Genomic DNA, 21061 nt, shown 5'->3' with positions numbered 1-21061 from the left:
GGTCTCTTTCCAACTTACACAGAAAAGTTTTGTGGCAATCCTGTGGCTCCAAAAATTAATTAATTTTTTATTACCCAAATAGATAATATTGATCAACAGCTCCGGTCTCTGGATCATATTTGACCTGTACTGTACATATGAATATTCAAAGTATAAACGTAAGGATTTGGTTGCCCAGGCTATCGTTCTGTGTACGGTGTACCTCATGTGTCTGTGGTTTTATACCCAAGAATATTACTGCTAAATACTAACTAATCTTGATTTTTAATTAGTCATGCATTATATACAAGTCGTCCCTGTGTCTTTGTGGTTTGTGTGTTTCCATGGACTTTCTCGCAGTTTTTTTAATTTAACTTTTAAGAAATTATAAAAGTTGGGAATGGTCTTTGGAATTTGGTGGATAAGGCTGCTGACAGAGACTCGTAAAAATGTCTTGGTCTTTGTTTTTATAATCGACACGATAATTATAGTTCTTATCAAGACGAGGCAATTTGATGAGTTTCAAAAGCATACAAGACATATTATTTGACAATTAAAGCATTCATTATTTGTATCTATCGTTTCGTTCAAAGTTCATGGATTTAAATATATATAATAATTGAGCTTGCTTCAAGTGAAACATGATCTACCTCTGGCTTTTAAATTTAAAATGGAAAATTTTATCAGCTTTGATGGTTTACTTATTTTTATTTTGTCGGTGCATGCTAGCTTGTTAAAATATAGCTTTAACTCACCTTTTCTCTTCAGCCTAAGCTTAAAGGTCCTAAACATATTGGTAAGTGGCAACCTAACAACCAGTGGAAGGATAAATCTCTCATAGCAATGATAATGAATTAATAATTAATTCTGATTATGGGTCCTAAACATTTTAGGTCAATAAATAATTAGACAACATGTAAATATTGGGAATAATATATGCTAGATATATAGATTAATTAACATATATTTTCAAGCCTCTCAAATCAACATAAAATTTCATAAAAAATTGTTTATTTAATTTATATTGAAATGCACATCTAATATTGAGCAATAGAGACAGTTGTATACAAAAAAAAAAAAGTAGAGAAAGAGTGAAAATAAACACATAAAACAATTGAAGTGAGCAGTTCCAGAGAGGCCTTTATTTTGGATAGTTAAGTTATACTTATCCGAACAAAATATTATTGAACATGTTAGTAATGGTTTAGATAAGGACATGATAAATTGACAATAGAAGAAAGGTAGTAGAAATGAAGTGTCGTTTTAGGTCATTCTGTTCATACTAATTTGTGGCAAATAACTCGTCCATAGGGGCTCGAGCATTGTCCCTTTCTTTTTTGGTTTCAGGGCACATTCCATTATCCTTTTCTTCAAACACATTGAACCTAATTCAGCCAAATTAATACCACATTGTCCTCTTCAAGATAAAGCCTCTCATTAACTATACACACAACATGTATATTTCCAACACAAGAACAGACAGGAAATTTCCCGGCCATCATGGACTTGTTTGGCAATCTCTTCTTGAGAACGAAAAAAATAAAATAAATGTTTAATAATGTATTTTTAAAAAGTATTTTGAAAAATAAAAAAAATTAAAATGGAGAATAGAAAATCAAAAATATCTTTTAAGTCTTTTGGAATTATTATTCTAAAAAATAAGGAAGGATGTGAAAAACACCTTTTTTATTTTTTTTTTGTTCTGAAAATATGTTTTATAAAACACTAGTTTCAAAATAATAAAATAAAAATAATTTCAAACAAAATTTATTTATTTTTTTTGTCATGGCACGTCAACATGTATAGGATCAAAGGTAATAGTAGTACATGAGAAATCCATCTCAATTATACCAGTAATATTTCCAAGAAAGTAAATTTTCTAAAAATAAAAAAGACAACAACATTATTTACAATGAGCTCAATAGACTTGAGTGAGAGTTAGACTAATTTGAATGGAGCCGAACTAATTTGAATTGAACTCAACATGATCTCTTCCAGTAGAAGCTATGCCACCAAAATGCTGGTACATTTCCAAAGTTTGAACTCAAGGTTTGTAGTCTAGCTAAACTAATACAACTAGCTTACAAGTAGAACCAATCGTCCGACGATATCAAATTTTTTTTTTTAACACAATTTGACTTAGTTTCGTGTATGAGTTTGAGAATTGGCGGAAGAAGTAACTCAGAGAATATCCACACAGAAGGGAAAATATAAGAAATGGGAAAGGAATGAAGGGATACGATAATAATTTTAATTTACTTGTCCTAAGTAAACTCATATAAGTCGCTAATCACACATTGACACGTAAGATTCGGCAGGTTCCCATAGTCAAAAAAATGACTACAAAAAGGGGCAAACTCGCAGATAATTGAAGCCCGAAAGGTGAGAGGAGCCCACAAGGATTCGATAAAAGATTTGATATTATTAGTTTTTTTTAATCGATCAGATATTTTAGATAAGAAAAATAAAAAGCTGTGAAGAAGATGGGATTGCAAACCAACCCACAAATTAAATGGAGACGCAATTAAGCACGTTTACGAGAAAGCTTACATGAAAAGGCAATGCAATAAATATATAATATTCTCTCTATCTTAAATTATAAAATATTTTTTAAAAAATTAATATTTTAAAATATAAGACACTTTAATTAAAATAAAATTTTATTAATAATTTTTTTAATATTCTCTCCGTATATATTCTCTCTCTTTAATAGTATTTTATAATGAAATATTAAATGAAGGTCATTTAAAAGTTTATATTTTTATATTGAAAAAGTAAAGTTGTAAAGTGTATTCAATAAATTTTATTCATTAGTGAATATTTATTTAAAAATATCTTATAATTTAAAGTGAATAAAGTATTTTATAATTCAAAATGAGGGAGCATATACCAACAACAACTTTTTCAGATATTATCGGTATTAATTAATTTTAATTTTATATTTATGAGTCTATCTATTTCTATCCTTATCTTGGGTAGTTTCAATTCAGCAACAGTGTCTATTTCCTAGGAAGCTGCTGCTTATTCTTTCTCATTCTTCTTCTTGTTTTTTTGTTTTTGACCCCCGCACATTCAACATTAATTAATTCCATCGTCTTTCTTTCTCTTCGGCTTCTTTCGTTTCTTCTGTTCACATTCATCTTTATTATAATATTATAATAAAAAAATGAGAATGCTTTATAATTTGAAAATAAATGGAAGGAGAATGTTGTGTATCTTCTAATTGCTTCTGAAATTTATTAATTGTCGCAAATTTTAATAATTCTGTGACTTTGGTGTTGGACACGGGTGATCATAGACGGGGTCATGGGCAAGACTTTTTGTCGTTAATCTTAATTTTTTTTGGGACGTCAATCTTGTACGGACAATTTCTTCATTCTTGTTGTCTAATAGAAATCACTGACACATTACATTGTATCTACATCACCATTTATGAATGAAGTCTACACCCGAAAGAAGTTCTGATTAGCTTTTTCTTCATGGCCTGAATTCACAATGCAAAGTTGTGTATATATTTATATATACATGGGGAACAATAATGGCATTTCTTGATTGTTGAAGTTCAAAACCTTTAAATTAGTAAATATAAAAGTGAGATAAAAATAATAATTGAGGACACAGTAATTAACCCATAAAAATAAAAACTATTCCCTAATATTACAACTAGAAAAGTTCGGTTTTGTTAATAAAAATGTGACCTATAATCCATTATATTTGTAGTTAGCCATGTAAACACTTTTGAAGTATAGAAGCATGCTTCTATACTTGATGAGCCTTGTAGACCCAACTTAATTATCTAAATTTTTTTAATATAAAAAGCTATTCCCTAAAACTATGGAGAGACACGTTGTTGTCGACACGTCCTAAATTTAATACTAACTTACCTAATGTATTCTATTTTTTCACTAGGATTTTTAAAACGCTAATAACGATGTGTGTCTACATTTCATTAATTTAAATTATAAGTTCTTAACAGACGTTTCTATCAAAAATGATAAATTAGATGATGATATTTGAAGAGTGGTGAACACACAAGTAAAAAAAAAAACCAATAAATACGATATGAATCTTCTTTAAGTCATAAAAGTCCATGAAAGGCATTTTCTTTAAAAAGTTATAAATTAGTGGAAGATCTTTGAGTAATGGTGGAGATCATATAAGCAAGAAAGAAACAAATGATATTCAAAACCCATGTGGGTAGTACGCCAAATTAAAGAAGAGTAAAGGCTTTTAATTTCAAAAAAATGGCTTTGTTCATTGATTCAGCTGAGAATAGGCCAGTTCACAAAGTCAAATGGGAACGACACGTTGACCAGTGGGAAAGAAACCCAAGTTTGAGACGAAAATGCAAAGGAAAGTGTATACGAAGATAGGCAGGCGGGTAGGTTGAATTGAAGCATTCAAAGTTTCAACGATCAAATTAACCCCTCAAAAAAAAAAAAAGAAAGAAAGAAAGCAAATTTGATCTCAACGTCCTAGTTGGGGGAGTTCATAATCCAGTTGAAGTTTCCTCAAATCAAGTTGTTTCACACTCAAATTGAGGAGAGATTTGCAAATATTATTGAGTTCAAATTGAGAGAGCTGTGCTAAAAATGTTTCATACATTTACATAAACTAAAAACCGAAAATCTTATACTAAAATAGTTAATATCAACAATTTTAATAAATCTATTCATCGTCAATTTGGATTGTTAGGATTGTTTAAATTAATATTAAATATTTTTATAATTTGATTGTTCAAATTTACCCTTAATGGTCTAGGCTTAATATTAAATTTTTAAAAATTTTTATTTTGGTAAATGCAATATTAAAAACAAAGATTATCTTCTAACTGGCTCTTCCCAATTTATTTTTAAAAATTGCAAGTTAAAAGTTTTCAATCTTCACAGTCCAGAGTAAATCACATAATCAATTTATAAAAATATAAACAATTTAATATTAAATTTTGACCAAGTTGTTTAAATATGAGCTATCGCATTAGTGATTAATAGATTTATTAAGAATTTTACAAAATTTTATTTTAATAAAAATAAAATTTTTAAATTCTAGATGGTGCAAATTATATCAAAGGTGACCTATGATGAGTATCGAATGCACTTCCTTTTTAACTCAAATTTAAACCATTCTGTAGTCATGGTTTTCTGGCCTTATTTTTTTGTCCAGCTAATTTCTGCCACAAGTTTGTATACTTTGCTGTGAAGGAAAGATAATACGGTCCAAAATCCAAATAGAAGGAAGGATAAGCTTAAATTAAATGAGCGGGAAGAGTAATGTGATATAGTTGCAAGATGAAAAACCATGGTCCTAGTCCCATAATGACGGTAATAAATATTACATAGAACTAAATATAGATAGATAGTTAGGTGTAGCGCGCGTGCTCAAGCTAAACTAATAATAGACACGTTTTATTTCAATTTTGCAGGGATAAACACACAAAACATGCATAATTAAAAGTAATTGAAAGTGCAGTTCCAAAGAACCTCAATTCATGAACCCATCTATACTTTTTCTTTCCCACATCAGCCAATTAATTACCTTTTTAAATTTAGTTTTTTTTTTCTCCTAAAACACATGTTACCTGTAGTGTAGGGAACGAATAGAGAAAAGGACAAGCTAATTCCGTGAGATCCACACATCTTCTCTCTTATTTATTTTATATTCTTTGGGTGAAATGAATGTATTTTAGAAAATCTCAAACATTTTGACTTAGGATTTTTGTAATTATGTGCATGCGCATGAATGTTTTTTTTATATAATAATCAATTGTTCCCTTAAAATGTAGCTTTTCAGAGTTCAAATTGAGGATTATCTAATATGAAAAATGAAATCACAGGCAAACATAAGCCCACGATGATTCAGGTCCTAGCATAGTAGTTTGTATAAAATTACGGGCAATTTCTTTTGCGTTGAGGACAAATATTGGGCTGAAGCCCATTTTATTGGATGCGGATCATTCATTGCCTCATGACCCATGAAAGCAAACAAGGACTTCTTCGTCTTCTTCTTATGGTTTTTTTTTTGGTTGAAACAGAAAAAGACTTCAGAATGAGCTGTAGAGCTCAACCTAAAGTCTGCATTAGCAAACAAAAGAAAAATTGAAATCCAATACGGTTAAAAGAAACATTGAGCTCAGCATCATATTAGCCTGTTTCGTCTCGTAGCGTTCCCAAAAATAAAATAAAAAATTCAGGCCCCATTTGTTAAAATAGAATAGAAAATGGAGTGAGGTAAAAAATAATAATTTAAGATAAAAATACAATACACTCCCTCCTCCCATCCGCCATTAGAGGAATTTTTTATTAAAAGATATAAAACAATTTGAAAAAATTAAAATTTCATTAATGATACTATTTGAATATTATACTTCAAGTGGAGAGAGAATTAAAATGATATTATAATGTAAGGATTAATTATATACATATATTTTTAAAAGTTTACAATTTTATTTTAAAAAAGTGAGTTTGTAAATTGTTGTATTTTATTGACATGCATAATTTTATTTTAAATTATTTTATAATTTGAGATGGAAGGAATAATAAATATCACCTCTCAATTACAATGCAAGCAATGAAATTGTTTTTTCTTATTTATTGTGCACCTATGTTTTTCTATTAGAAATAATTATATTAAAGAAATTGTTTGGCACTAAACGTGTGTACATTTCTTAACATGAATTTAAACTCTGGTGAATCACTATTTATTAGTGCAATGAAATTTCAATTCTATCAATGCTACCAATAACCAAACTATGCCATAACCCAAAATAAAAAGCAGTCAAAGGAGGCATAAATATTTTGGGATGTTTGGAAGTATTGTCTATAATATTCTCGCAATATTTTTTATTATATATATATATATATATATATATCTCAGTCATTATTAGAAGATATTATTTGATATTATTATATAATTATTAGTCATTATTGTATTGCCTATTTTCTTAATATATATAATGTACCCTTCAAATCAATAATAGTTATAATATTTTCCAATCATTCTCTGGTTTATCTCTTTTATCTTTGATAGCTTTCATAGTACCAGAGCTATATAATATTATTTTTTATGATAAGTTAGTTTTTGAAGAGTTTTAACCTTCATTTGCATCAGTGTTGCCATCCTTCGTCATGAGTTCAAATCCACCTCAAAAATATTTTCACATATCTACGAGGCAATTTAGATAAATCAATGTTTGCAAATTCGTTAATCGTTGGACTATGATAAAATTTGATCAACAGGTACAAAACATCTAATGTGTCATTTTTAACGGTCAAATCATTGATTTGTTTTCTGGTGTGAGAATTATTATGTTCGCACTACAATATCTAGTTTAAGTGTTTTCCAACATTCATTCTCTTTTGTAAGCTTTTTTTCCTTTAAAATGGAACATTCGAAGGTTGCTCAATCTATCTCAATTATTTTGAATGGTTGCAATTACTATCTTTGATTGAAAAAAATGTGATCTTGTTTAGTCTACTTTGAGATTTTCTCTAGTTAAACTTGAAACTTTGCTGTACACACTCATCTCTAATTCCTTTAGCCCGTCTGCTACCATACCTACTATCACTGGTAAATCCACTTGGTATTTTAACTTTGCTTATTGCAATCATATGACAGGTCAAGAAAATTTCTTCTCCTTTATGATCCCTAATTCTATTGCTTATCCTATACACACTATTGCTGATTTTGAAATTCTTGTTAGTCATATTGGTACTGTCTCATTACCTTCCATATCCATTAATGATACATATTTTATCCCTTCTATTAACTTCAACCTTTTTTCTATTGGACAACTTATTGATATGGGTTATGACATATTATTTAATAAACACAATTGTGTTGTGATAGATTCTCAAACAAGATAGGTTGTCAAGACTAGGAGCAAAGTTGGTTGTATGTTCGAGCTTACGTTAATGCACCTACCTAAGATTATTACTCTCACATTGTGTGTTGCCTTCATATTCTCTTCTCTTGATTCTTCTCTCGACTTATGGTATCATCGTCTCGCTTAACCTTCTTTAAGTAAATTATGTCCTTTAATTTTCAATGGTCTTTTAAGTCATATTCGTAATCAGTATTTGCAATGCATTTCTTGTCAAATTGTTAAACAACCTGCTTTGTCTTTTCATAAAAATGATTCTATTACTGCTTCTTCATTTGATTTGATTCATTTTAATGTTTAGGGTCCTGCCCCTACTCCCTTTATAAGGGATCCTGATACTTTGTGATTTTGTTGATGATTTTTCTTATTTAGATTAGATTTATATGATGAAATATCAATATAAATTACTTGAACTTTATATCAAAATTTCTAAAATGATTCACACTTAGTATTATAAAGTCACCAAATTTTTCTATCATAATAATATTTTGGAATATTGTGATTGTAGATTACTCAGTTTTCTTAATTCTCAAGGTACTATTTTTCAGTATTCTTTTCCTTACACTTCTCAACAAAATGATTGTACTAAGCATAAACATCATTATATTCTTGATTATGTTAGAAAATTGCTCATTTCCTCCTCTTGTCCTAAATGGTTTTGGGGTAAAGTAGGCTTAACCTTTGTCTTTTGTATCAATCAAATCTAATCTCATCTCATGTCATTGGTAACATTTCTCCTTTCGAGTGTCTCTATGGTTTCACTTAGGAGTATAGTATTGATTATGAGGAGACTTTTTCATCCATTACTTGTGTGACTTCTATTCGCAGCCTTTTAGTCATTACTGCTATTAAGCACCAGATTCTTCATCATATGGATATTAAAAATGCCTTTTTGAGTGGTAATTTAAAGGAAGAAGTGTATATGAAACCTCTACCTGGATATCAACATTTGAAAAACAAGGTTTTTATCTTTATCAGGCTCTATATCTACTTAAGAAAGCTTCCTGTGCATGGTTTGATAAATTCAATAACATTATGAGTCAACTAGGTTTCACATGTAGTCCTTACAACTCAGCTCTTTTTGTTCCCTCTATTGCTTGTAGTATTGTTATGTTGCTATTGTATGTTGATAACATGATTATCACATGTAGTGATAATATAGGAGTCTATGAGCTTAAGACATATTTAGGCCAGCAATTTAGAATGAAAGATCTTAGAAGACTGAACAATATATTTTCTTAGGCCTGAGGTCCACAATGGAAGAGATGTTACATCTCTCTCTTAGGTCAAGTATGCCATTGATTTGATATATTGAGCTCACCTCCTCAGGTTGCAAATTTTACTATTGAGCTAAATGTTCACTATACTTTCACTGATGAAACCTTATTGAATATTCCCATCCATTATTGCCAACTAGTTGGGAGACTCATTTATCTTACTGTTACTCGTCCTGACATTGCTCATGCACTTCACATTGTCAGCCAGTTTTTGTTAGAGCCTTGAACTACTCATTACCTAGCAGTTCTTCAGATCAAAAGCACTCTATATTATGGGCTTCACTTCTCTGTTAGCTCCTCTCCTACACTACGTGCTTAATGTAACATTGATTGGGGCGGTGATCGTGATGATCGATGGTCTATGACTAGTTTCTATATCTTCCTTGGCCATTCCCTTATCTCTTGGAGAAGTAAGAAGCAAACGTTAGCCTCCCCCTCCAGTCATGAATCGGAATATCATGCACTAACAAACACGACTATTAAGGTACTTTGACTCTATTGGTTACTTGATGAGCTAAGAGCATCTCATAGCTCCTCCATAGACATATATTGTGATAATTAAGCTGCAATTGAGATTACTTACAATGATATGTTTTATGAATGGACCAAACATATTGAGATTAACTATCACTTTACTTGGCAACATGTTGTTCAGGGCACCATTCGACTTATTTCAATTCAAACTAAGCATCAATTAGCAAATTTGTTCTTGAAGTCCTTTCATCTAGGCCGCTTTCATTTCTTGGTAGACAAATTCAAGTTTCTTTTTGTTAAGCCATCTTGAGTTTGAAGGAGGATGTTATCTATAATATTATCCAAATATCTTGTATCATTGTTGTGCATATATATCAATCATTATTGGGAGATGTTATTTAATATTATTATATAATTATTAATCTTTATTGTATATTGTATTTTCTTGGTGTATATAATATACCTCTCATATCAATAATGGATACAATATTTTTTAATTCTTTTTTAATTTATCTCTCCTGCCTCTTATAGCTTTTAGGAAGAAAGGTGGTAAGTGATAACTTAAAACAAAACAACCATTTTTGTAATGAAAATGATAAGCGGAAGCCAACTATGGTGTCAAACCAATCACATACCAAATATAGTTTGGCATTTTAAATTTTATTATAGTTTAAATTTGTTTCTTAGGTTGAAATTATTAACAAGGTAGACGCATTGAGGTTAAATTCCCATGAAGCATAAAGCTGGGCTTTGGATGCTTCGGATGATGTCGAGGGTCATTTGAATCCATGCCCACGGATCAGAGTTTTTGTTCATATCCTCTAGCTGTCTGTGCCAACCCACATTTCCACTCATTTTAATTTAATGTCAATTATAATGATAACTATACTCATATGCATACATAATTATCAAATTAATTATATCTATGCATATACATAGTAAAATTATAACATTATGATATCTTTAATAGTATTAGTGTGCTGCGTTTTATCCAATAGGATGTTTGACTAGGTTAGTCAAAAAAAAAAAAAACTATATATAAAATTTTATTTTCAAATTTTTATTTTGTATTTACACTCAATCGTTTTACTTACAAAAATATCAATTTTATCAAAATTATTATAGTTGAGTTAAAAATGAATTATGAAGAACTTCTTGAAGAAACATTGAATTTGATGGTATCTGAAAAAACAAGTAAAAAAATAGAATTCTGAGATTTAAAGAACTATATTAAAGAATAAAGAGGACATTTCTGAGATTTCACTTATAATTAACATTTAAATTTTAAAATTGAAAAAAGTTTCATGTTTTGAGTTTTAATTTGATTGACTTGATCATAAATTGCCTCACTTATTCTTTGATTTTTGTGCCATACAATTATTACAGATCTTGCATTATAATTAAGAGTTCAGACCAAAAAAAAAAAATAACTAAGAGATATTAAATGCTGGTAAAAAAATTAAGAGGTACTCATTAAATATCGCCATAAACATTTTAAATATTGCCGCCACGTACAAAGTTTCAGGAAAATCAAAACATATTCACTCCATCTCATGCTCTTATTTTTCTCCTCGATTGATTGATAAAATTTAAAAAAAAAAAATTAAACCTAAATTAGACAAACCAAATGAAAGAAACTATTTACTTCTTCTTTTTAGGAAAGATATGAAGGTTTTTCTTTTTTAAAGGAAGGAAGGATATAAAGATGAATAAAAGAACAAGGTCATTAACTGGAGTAACAGAAGACATGCAATGGATTTAAGCTTGTAAAAAGATTACAAAGACGAAACACAGCTCATCCAATCAAATCCAAATGTATACAATTAGCTATGCTTCTTTGGTTGAATGATACAAGATTGGATCTAAATCTGATGAAAACAAAATTAATCCTACAACACAAACGGGAAAAGAATCGGAGAAGAAAAATTACAGCATCGAAATTCCCGTTTCATCGTCTTCTTCGTGTTCAAGTTCTCGAATCCCATGCCTTCTCTTGCACTCGAAGTAGAACACCGTCGTCACCAAGTAGCTCCACACCACCGCCGCACCGTATACACACATTATTCCCATTTTACCCGCAGCGCCCATCGAAGATAGAAACTCCGACGACGAAATCGGACCCTCCACCAACTCCTCCATCTTCCCCCGGATCAAACCCGACACCAACAAGAGCAAGCCCGATAGCACCCATCCACAGAACCTCCTCCCCGCCATCAAACCCGACCCAACCTTGATCGCCTCCCAACCGAATCTCTCCTCCGCGATCGACACCACCAGGCCTAAGCTAAGCACCGCCATCAGGTATACGTCTACACCCGATCCGATCGCCAGAAGTATAAATCTCAGCTGCGGCCAGGGTGTTAGCGCGGCCAAAATCCGTTGAAGAAGAGCGAACGCGAGCAGGATTGCGTAGATAAAGATCGTGGTGACCGACGGACGCTTCCAATTTTGTTTGACGGCCGCGGTGGCGGATTGTAGAGTGGGAACCTTGCCATTGTAAGAGAGGACGGTGGCGTGCACAGACGCTACGGCGGTGACCAGGGAGAGGAGAAAGCAGGGGACGGAGAAGAGGGCTTTGATTCGGAGGAGGTAGATTGCATCTTCGCGGGACTCCGTCCATACGTGCCGGGCCTCAAATCGGGTCGGGGCAAGGAGGGCGACGGCTTCGAGATGGTAGATTTTGTAGCGAAGGTGGCAGGTAGAGAGAAAAACAGAGAATATAAGGAAGGAGAGAGGGACAGACACGAAGAAGAAGATAAAGAAGAAAAGGCGTTTGGTTCTGAGGAAAATTTTCAGAGAGTCGAAAACGATCTTCAACGGGAAAATACAACACCAGAATAGACCACGGACTTTGGCTCCTCCACACATTTTCTCGTTCTCTGTCTCCCTCTCTATCTCTCACCCCCGCACTCTCTTTCCTATTTTAGTTCACACTCATTAATTTCTTTTTCTGGGGCTTTATTGTTATTGGTATAGAGATTGAGATTAGTGCAGTACATTTTTTTTAATGAAGGCACCTGATGGGCTGCTTTTAATTCCTCTTTGGTTGATTGCCGTTACACACACAAATATAATTAGTTAATTTTAATTACGGTGGACAACTGCATTAGAACTGTTAAACATAGTGTCCAAAGCCAAATTTGGCGACTCTTGCGATGTTTAGAAGCCAATCAGATGACGGCTAAGCAGTACTTTAAAACTCTGGGTTTTTTTTATTTGGTAAACAGGTGGATCACGAATGGTATTTGTTTCGGCTGTTCGTTAATATTTTCTGGATTTAACTACTATAAACAAGTAATCTAATCCATATATAACTATATATTTTTCCTCTTGGCCTTTGGGAGTTTAGATTTACTTGAGTTGAGAAAGTTAGTTTCGTGATAAATTAAAATTTATTTTTTTTTAAAAAAAGATGGTTATGTTTAGCATCTAACAATATTTTGAATATAATTATCTTTATTAGGGAAATTCCAGCAAATAACAAAAAATATAGGGTTATTAAAGTTGGGTTAAATTACTAGATAGGGATGAGAAAGCAGCCGCCATGTTGAGAAATCAACGGTTGAGGAGTTCGGTGAGAATCTGTCACGGGCCGCCATGAGCAAGCAGCCTAAGATTATAACAAAATAAATATGGAAGAGAAAGACGGTTTGTTCTCAAAGGCTTCATTTCTCTTTGCTCTTTTTAGCACAATCTCTGTGTCATAGACTTTTTACTCCAGTTGGAGTTTATGATAGAACCATAATTAATGCACTTCATAATACTCCATCCAACATATTTTACAAGATATTTTTTATTTAATTTAATATTTTAAAATATAAGATGTTTTGAAAAAAATAAAATTTTATTAATGATAATTATTCTAATATTATTTCTTATTATTTCAACCTTTAAATAAATTTTATCCCCCCATCTCTTGTTAATAAAGGGTATTTTAAAATTTTTAAAAAAATTAAAATTGTAAATTCTATTTATATGTCAGTGGTATATGTAATTTTACAAATCAAATCGGAATAGAGTGAGAGTGTACATACTTTCATGACAACACAGGAGTTTTATTTAAATGGAATATCTTCCCTATTCCCACACATTTTCTTTCTCCTTGCGCCTATTATGTAGTATGCTTAAAAATATAAAATATTTTAATAAAATTTTACTCATAATAAAATAGTTAATTATATTTAAACTAACATTATTTTTCATGTTTGTCCATATTTAATAGGGTATCTCACTTTAAAGTAAATATAAAATAATTTATTTATTACTTTTAAAAAAATAAATTAATTTTATAAGTTTGGCTCTCAATTTTATAATTTTATTGTGATGAATTTATAACTTATTTTTTAAATTTTAGTATGGTTAAAGAATAAATAAATTTATTTTTTAAAAAATTTAAAATATAAATTATAAATTTATTATAATGAAGTTACAAAATTAAGAATCAAATTTGTAAATTCATAAAGTTTGGCACTTAAAAATTTATCAAATGTTACTTTGAATTAATTGATTTCCTTAGGAACATTTGTCATTCTCCCAAAAATGATTGTAATTAAGGCATTGACTAAGTAATGAACTGACATTATTGCCATTACCAGCCCAAAAAAATTATTAATATTATAAGTCCTAAGTCTTCCCTCTTAATCTTGAAAGGTCCAAATTTATTTTTTTAATTTTATATTTATCAAAATAAAAAGGAAAGAATTTTAAATAAGAATTAGGAATATGACTTGATTACTAGCAGGTGTCAAAAAATTTTAAAATTTTAATTCAATCCAAGGGGTAAAAATAAAACAATTTCAATTGTCAAAAAATTAAAATATCCTTAACTTATTATATAGTATCACTAGTTATTAATTTTCTTACTTTATTTGTTAATTTACTAATATAAATTGAAAATTATGGAAATAAGATTTCAAAATTTTGAGACCTACTAGTAATTAAGTTACATCCTAGTCCTTATTTAAAATTTTCTCAATAAAAAAATTATATATATGAAAAAAAAATTTGTTCACTAGTCTACGCAATCCAAATTTAATATAAATGGCCTAAATTTAATATTAAGAATTTAAAAATTAATATTAAATCTACACTATTTAGAATATATTTAAACAATTAATTTATAAAAATTATAAAAAAAATAAAATTAAATATGTACTATTCAAATTAAATTTGGACTATTCAAACTGTTAAACATAATTTATTAATTTTTTTGTAATTTATATAATTTTTTATTTTGATAAATATATAAAAAAAAAGTAAATCTGGACTATCTATATTAAACCTCTTATCATTGTATGTACAATGTTACATCCCACTTTAAAGGGACTTAGAGAAGGTCTTGAATATGCAAGCAGGTGTGTTGTACATTTCAATAGGTTAGCCTTTTAAAGAAAAAATAATAACCCTGTGACAACAAAGAGGCTTACACGGAGGGAAGCCAAGTCCTGTTAGGCCTTGTTTGGTATGAGGTATTGGGATGTAAGAATTGGCATTGGTATTGAGATTGCCCAATTTTTTCATGTTTGGTATAAGTGATTAGTCAATCTAGTACCAACCCCAATCCTATCTAAATGGGATTGCTCAATACTAGGTACCCCCTGGTGTTGAAAAAACAATCCAAGGATTGATTTTATTAGGACATAAATGCCCTTGCCTCTAACCTTTGTCCTTCCCCAGATCAACTTTCATCCTTCCTTCTCATTGATGACAAGCCTCACTTTGTCAATGGCAACGCAAGTGTGTTCGAGATGATAACCATCGACGATAAAAAACCATTAACTAGACAAAGAAGTAAGGGGGAGCAAAAGAAAGAGATGTGGATTAGACGTACCATAACCATCGAGGGGAGAAGGACAACATTAACCCATCAATGACAAATACCCATTGATGGCAAAGTGCCGTTAACCATCGATGATCGATCGACTTTTGATCTGTGTAGAGAAGGAGAACGACGAACGTAATGGAGAGAAGCATATGAGAGTGAGAGAGCTAGTAGGGAATGATTTGGCCGACCCATTAGTGACAAACCACAATCGATTGTCCTAGGAAGTAAGCAAGGAACCACACTTAGCAACAACATGGTGAGAAGGGGAGGGAGGGAGTTCGATCGTGACAAAGAAAAAAGAGTTGTAAGGTTGTAATTTTTTTAATTAATTATAAAGGGTATTATATCTTTTTATAATTTATGTTTAATTATAAAATAAAATAAAAGTAAATATTCTTTATAATTATTACCTCATACTAAATATAATTTTAAAATCTCATTCCTACTTTCAATCTCAATTCCTTTGAATTAGGGCCATTTACCAAACAAGGCCTTCAAGTATATCATTTTCCCTTCAACATAGCATGTCCCTAGTGCTTTTTGACATCAACCCAAGTCCCCACAGGTTCTGTCATTCACACCCCCTCCCCGCAAATTCTTCGTTCTAGTTAAAGTGGCAACATATTAGGTGAAACAGTAACACAACCATGCTATCCATCTTTACTTGCGTCTTCCAATGGACAGTAAGCGAAGAAACAAAACTTTGACTTGCCACAAGCAACCCTAAAGATTCAGAAAAAATATCAATGATCCTACTTCACTCTATTTAAATAAATCTTCAACAAGCCTCACCAAACCAACTTAAACATGAAGCAACCAACTTAATGCACAATTATAAAGCCAGTCATTTGAACAGTAAAAAGTGTGTTATATATTAACCACCTGCAGGAAGCAAATAGCGCTCGGATTTCATTACAGCAGCCACACATCAGTTGCTGAGAGGAACAATCCATTATTTTATCAATCAACTTATTTTTGGTGCCATAATAAAAAATCATGATTGGCCATATGTGAGATATAATGTGAACTGCAAATTCAGCTAGTTGCACAGTTGCTCCCTGCTTAAAAACAGCTGCTACAATCAACAAGTGGGGGCCAAATTAAATATAAGCTTGATGTGCCAATACGGTAACGAGGATTACCACTACAACCACATAACCGTAAGACCTCAACAGAAGAAGATGAAAACTACATAGAGTTTCCGGCGAGAACAGCATAAATATTCTCTCAACCTTTTCTTGTAAAAAGATAAGTAAGATGGAAACATCCACTCTTTCAGACCTATTTAACCAAATTCTGTAACCAGCTTCCACAGATGATCAATCAGAAAGACCATAGACCGCATAGTAATACGCCTAAAACCTTTTATCATTGTATAGCATGTCATAGTCAATAATTGGCACCGAAAGGGATTAGCTCAAGTAGGTAAATAAGTTCATGCCTCTCTTCATCAACTTGGGTTATAGTCCTAGAAACACTTAGGAAAATAAATTCTGAATACCCCATGGGGGATGGGAGAGCATGACTTTAAAGTGTGGCTGATCCAAGAGAAAAGGTGTGCTTGGATGGATTTGAAATGGATCAGAACAGAATGAAATGGCTAAAGTTTTTTTCAGCCATTGGATCTGGCGGATGAAGGATGAAATGCATCCCCATTGGCTAAAAACTTGCAAGTTACTCCATTCCATTAATGGATGACTCCCTCTGCTGCCACGTTATAATTCCAAAACAATAGAATGACAAGTGAATTACATTCCATCTTAATTCTATCAGTTGCCATTTCATTCCCTTCCCTCACATCCTCCGAAACATAGCCTTCAGATTGTTGAAGGAGGGGATTCAAGCTGGACAAGATCCAAAGAATACTACTTACTCTGGTAGTGGTAGCTGACCGAGAAAAGAAAAATCAGCAATTGTCAGATAATGAGAGTTAAAAACCAGAAGCGATCAACAAGAAGTTTTATGGTGAACAGATGAGTCTTCAACGGTTCATCCAGACTCAAGAATTTATAGAGTCAGGAGTTTACACAAACATTTATAAACTACGATTCTTACGCAAACTTCATAACGCTTTTTGCAAGCAAACGAAAGAATTGACGGCTGTAAAACGAGGACATTTCATAGCAAAATGTCACAATTCTTTTTTCTTTTTTTTTTTTTTGGTGTGTGAGGGATGTCAGTTAACGGCACCCTGTATGAAGCATCAAATACACGCTAAAATACTCTCTAAAGAATCATCAGTTGCAAGAGTGGGATTTCCACTATAAAGGGAAGTGTGTCTTTGCAATTTAATTTGTATGCACAGAAAGAAACTGTTTGGTCCAAGAACTCGTAATGCAGAAATAAAGACTACAGAATCGTTGTCCTAAAACTGAGAGTAGCATATAAGAACAAATGCTCACAATTTGGATCCCTAGCGTTGCATAATGACGATGCCACTAAAGTAGTAATAAGGACAACCAATGGTTTTCTTATCACTAGCCTTTGAACGCAAAATCATACCTATATATACAAGCGGTGAAGTGGATAGCCCCAAAAGAAAGAAAATACAAAATGGATGAACAACCAAATCGAAGAGAAAAGTGAGACAAAAATTTAGAAGAAGAAATACGCATATCATACTGTACATAGGGGGAAAACTTATTATTATCCCTACATAGTACAAAGATTGAAAACATTCAACTTACAAGTTAAAAAATCCTAAAAGCACTATCCCTACTGGATGTTCGAAGTCGCATAGCCTCATCCCTATCGACATCTAGACGCGAACCTACATCCCCTCCTGCTTTTGATCGAACAGGTGTCCTGCACGTAGGACACGCAGCCACCTTCACCAACCAGGTATCCACACATCTCCGGTGGAACACATGACCACATCCGGCGAGCTTTCTGCACCAGTGGCCGCTGCGGAAGCCGTCCAAGCAGACAACGCATTGGGTTTCGGGTCCGGGTTCGGTCCCGCTAGCAACCCGGAAGTGGGGAAGCTTCTTTACGTCACGCGGCGCGATTCCATTGGAGGAAGCCCCGAGTTGGACGGTGGGGCGAGAGCGGAGGCGGTGGAGGATGCCGCCGATGAAGCAGAGATGGAGGAGAACGAAGGCGGCGAAGCCAAGGAAGATGAAAAAGACGGAGGTGAGAAGGGTCATGATGATGGCTTTAAGGAAGATGGAGAGAAGCCTGGGGCTGGGTTTTGGTTGGCTTTGTTCATGGTGAGGAATAGGAGGACTAGGAGGAGGCATGGGATTGAATTAAGAATTGAAGAAGAAGAAGAAGAAGGCGAAGGTAGAACAAGAATAGGAAAGATGATAACTTGGAGGAGTGGGGAAGGAATTGAATTAGGGATCAGAGAGAGCAAAGATGAGGAAATTGCAGGAGCAGATCGGCTAAGGATTACCGTTTAGGCCTTTAGGGATCAGACACAGAAAATCAGGGGGCGGTTCACAGGTTAGGTCTCAAGACCGTCGCCACGTCGGTGTTTCCGAAAATAGATATTCTTTTCGCTTAAAATTAAATGTTTAAAAATATAAAATATTTTTAATTTTTAAAATATAATTATTTTTTTTAAAAAAAAGTATTTCTATTAATAATAATTTTATATTATTATATAATATTAATAAAAATAAATATTAAAATATAAAAATAATTGAAAAGTAGATAATTACTCTATTAAAAGATAAAATTTAATTAAAAATATTATATATTTTTAAATAAAAAAATACTTACTTTCAGTCCAACTCAAAAAAATAAATATTATATTTACTGCATTCTTGTTATTTTTGATATTTTATACTTTTATAACTTAAAAAAAATTTAAATTTTTTATAAGTTATTTTTATCAGCATCATTAATATTAAAAAATATAAATGTGTATAATTTTAAATATTTTATATAACAAATTTAAAAAATAATATAATATTATTTTTTATAAAATAATTTTATAAATATTTATAAATATTTTTAAAATTAAATAATTTTTTTAAAATACACTCTATAAATAGAATAAAAAGAAGTACTGCAAAATGCAAATCTTGATGCGTTGCACTTGAACGTTATTTGCACAGACTCATAGACAACATGACATGCCATACAGTGTTAGTTTTATATCGTTCCTATATGTCAATTCATTACATGACGTGTTGGTTTCTTTTTTTATTTGGTCAACAGATATTTGTCTTACACCACTGCCATCTTCTTCCTAAAAAAAAATCTTGGGCTTGAGTATAACATTATTGACATTTGACATGTTTGCCTGCGTTTATTTCCCTATGGAAAAGGATTATATTAGAGATAAAATTTTAAAAATGTTAATTTCTTTTTAATTTATCTATTTAATTTGTTATCAATTAAATGTTAATTTTCAGTCAGAACATGCTAGCCAGTTTTAAAAGCTATAAGCAAGAACACAAAACTATATGCTCAATTTTCATTTATCTATTTAATTACCTGCATAAAACTGTGGAGTACGCAAGTAATTGCAAATAACACAAAACTATAAGCAACAACGGATATATATTTTTTCCTATTCAAGAATTAAATATTTTATGTCAATGAATATGTTTTTCTTGTTCCCAGATATCATTCTATAATTATTGGAGGCAGTTCTATTCTATACATAATTGAACACTAAATACGAACATTTTTTTTTAATTAAAATTCAAACATTAATTTATTATGTTATAAAAAATTAATATACCTTGTTGAACACAATTCGATCTCATTGGTCGGTAAATAAGCTTTATTTATGCATTCATTTTAAAGTAAAAGTACATTTTTATCTTTAAAATATTTTCGAGGATCACAAAATACTTTAAAACTATTAGTTAAAATATTTTATTTTTAAAATATTAAAATGAAAAATTTTTGTCCTTGTCATTATATCCATCAACGGTCAATTTAAAATCCCAATTTGTATTTTTAAATGTTCGGAATTTGATAGCAATGATAAAAATGTTTTGTTTTAATTACTTTAAAAATAAAATTATTTCAACCAATAATTTAATGTATTGGATACTCTTTAAAAAAATATTGCAGAAGCAAAATACCCTTTTACCCTCCATTTTTTTTAAAAAAAAGAAGGCCGCAGCCTAAATCCATTAGCAAGGATAAATAGCTCCTGCGTGAATAAAAGTCTGAGATCATTTTTAATCCAGGGACCCAAAAAAGGGTATGAGCTGTTTTTGGTTTTGCAATTGATTTTCAGTAATCTTTCGTTGAAGCATATGAATAGGAGCCTATGCTTGCGGAATCTTTACTCTCTTTCATCCTTTCTCCTAAAAGTAATTATTCACAACAATGCATTTCAACACAAATATATCCAACCATTAAATCATCTGCACTTTTTTCAAACAATTTAATTTGGCCAAAAAAATTGAAAAGTTCAGCGATAAATTAATCTTTAAATTATAAGTGCAATCTTAACTTATTTTAATATATAATTTTTTAAATTTAAAAAATGATGTGCTGTTGCTACACTGTTTAAAAAAAGTTAAAAACTAACTTTAATTGTTATTAATAAAAAATTATGAAAAATAACCTAAAAATTACATTAAAGAACAAAAAAAATATTACAAAATTATAAACAAATAATCCAAAAAGTTAAATCAAAAGTACTAAAAAAATTCTCTTGGT

At 31.2% G+C, this 21061-nt stretch overlaps 2 protein-coding genes across 2 annotated transcripts; both read right to left on the bottom strand.

Annotated features, from left to right (window-relative positions):
- Positions 1 to 11535: 11535 nt before the first annotated feature.
- LOC129297443 (uncharacterized) lies at positions 11536 to 12477 on the bottom strand. Its single transcript, XM_054935783.1, has one exon. It carries the CDS (start codon positions 12475 to 12477, stop codon positions 11536 to 11538), a length of 942 nt encoding a protein of 313 aa, XP_054791758.1.
- Positions 12478 to 17793: 5316 nt separating this feature from the next.
- LOC129297444 (RING-H2 finger protein ATL56-like) lies at positions 17794 to 18878 on the bottom strand. The gene has a single exon (XM_054935784.1). It carries the CDS (start codon positions 18670 to 18672, stop codon positions 18124 to 18126), a length of 549 nt encoding a protein of 182 aa, XP_054791759.1. The 5' UTR covers positions 18673 to 18878; the 3' UTR covers positions 17794 to 18123.
- Positions 18879 to 21061: the final 2183 nt, after the last annotated feature.

The sequence above is a fragment of the Prosopis cineraria genome, unplaced genomic scaffold (assembly GCF_029017545.1).
Source record: "Prosopis cineraria cultivar Desert tree isolate PC_DT_omini unplaced genomic scaffold, ASM2901754v1 PC525, whole genome shotgun sequence".
NCBI classification, from domain to species: Eukaryota; Viridiplantae; Streptophyta; class Magnoliopsida; order Fabales; family Fabaceae; genus Prosopis; species Prosopis cineraria.
The sequence above is the reverse complement of the archived record's forward strand: the minus strand, read 5'-3'. Positions and strand labels throughout refer to the sequence as shown.

What these genes read in the sequence shown, in the direction of transcription:
- LOC129297443 (XM_054935783.1), bottom strand. Translation starts at nt 12,477, where the DNA reads ATGTGTGGAGGAGCCAAAGTCCGTGGTCTATTCTGGTGTTGTATTTTC.
- LOC129297444 (XM_054935784.1), bottom strand. Translation starts at nt 18,672, where the DNA reads ATGCCTCCTCCTAGTCCTCCTATTCCTCACCATGAACAAAGCCAACCA.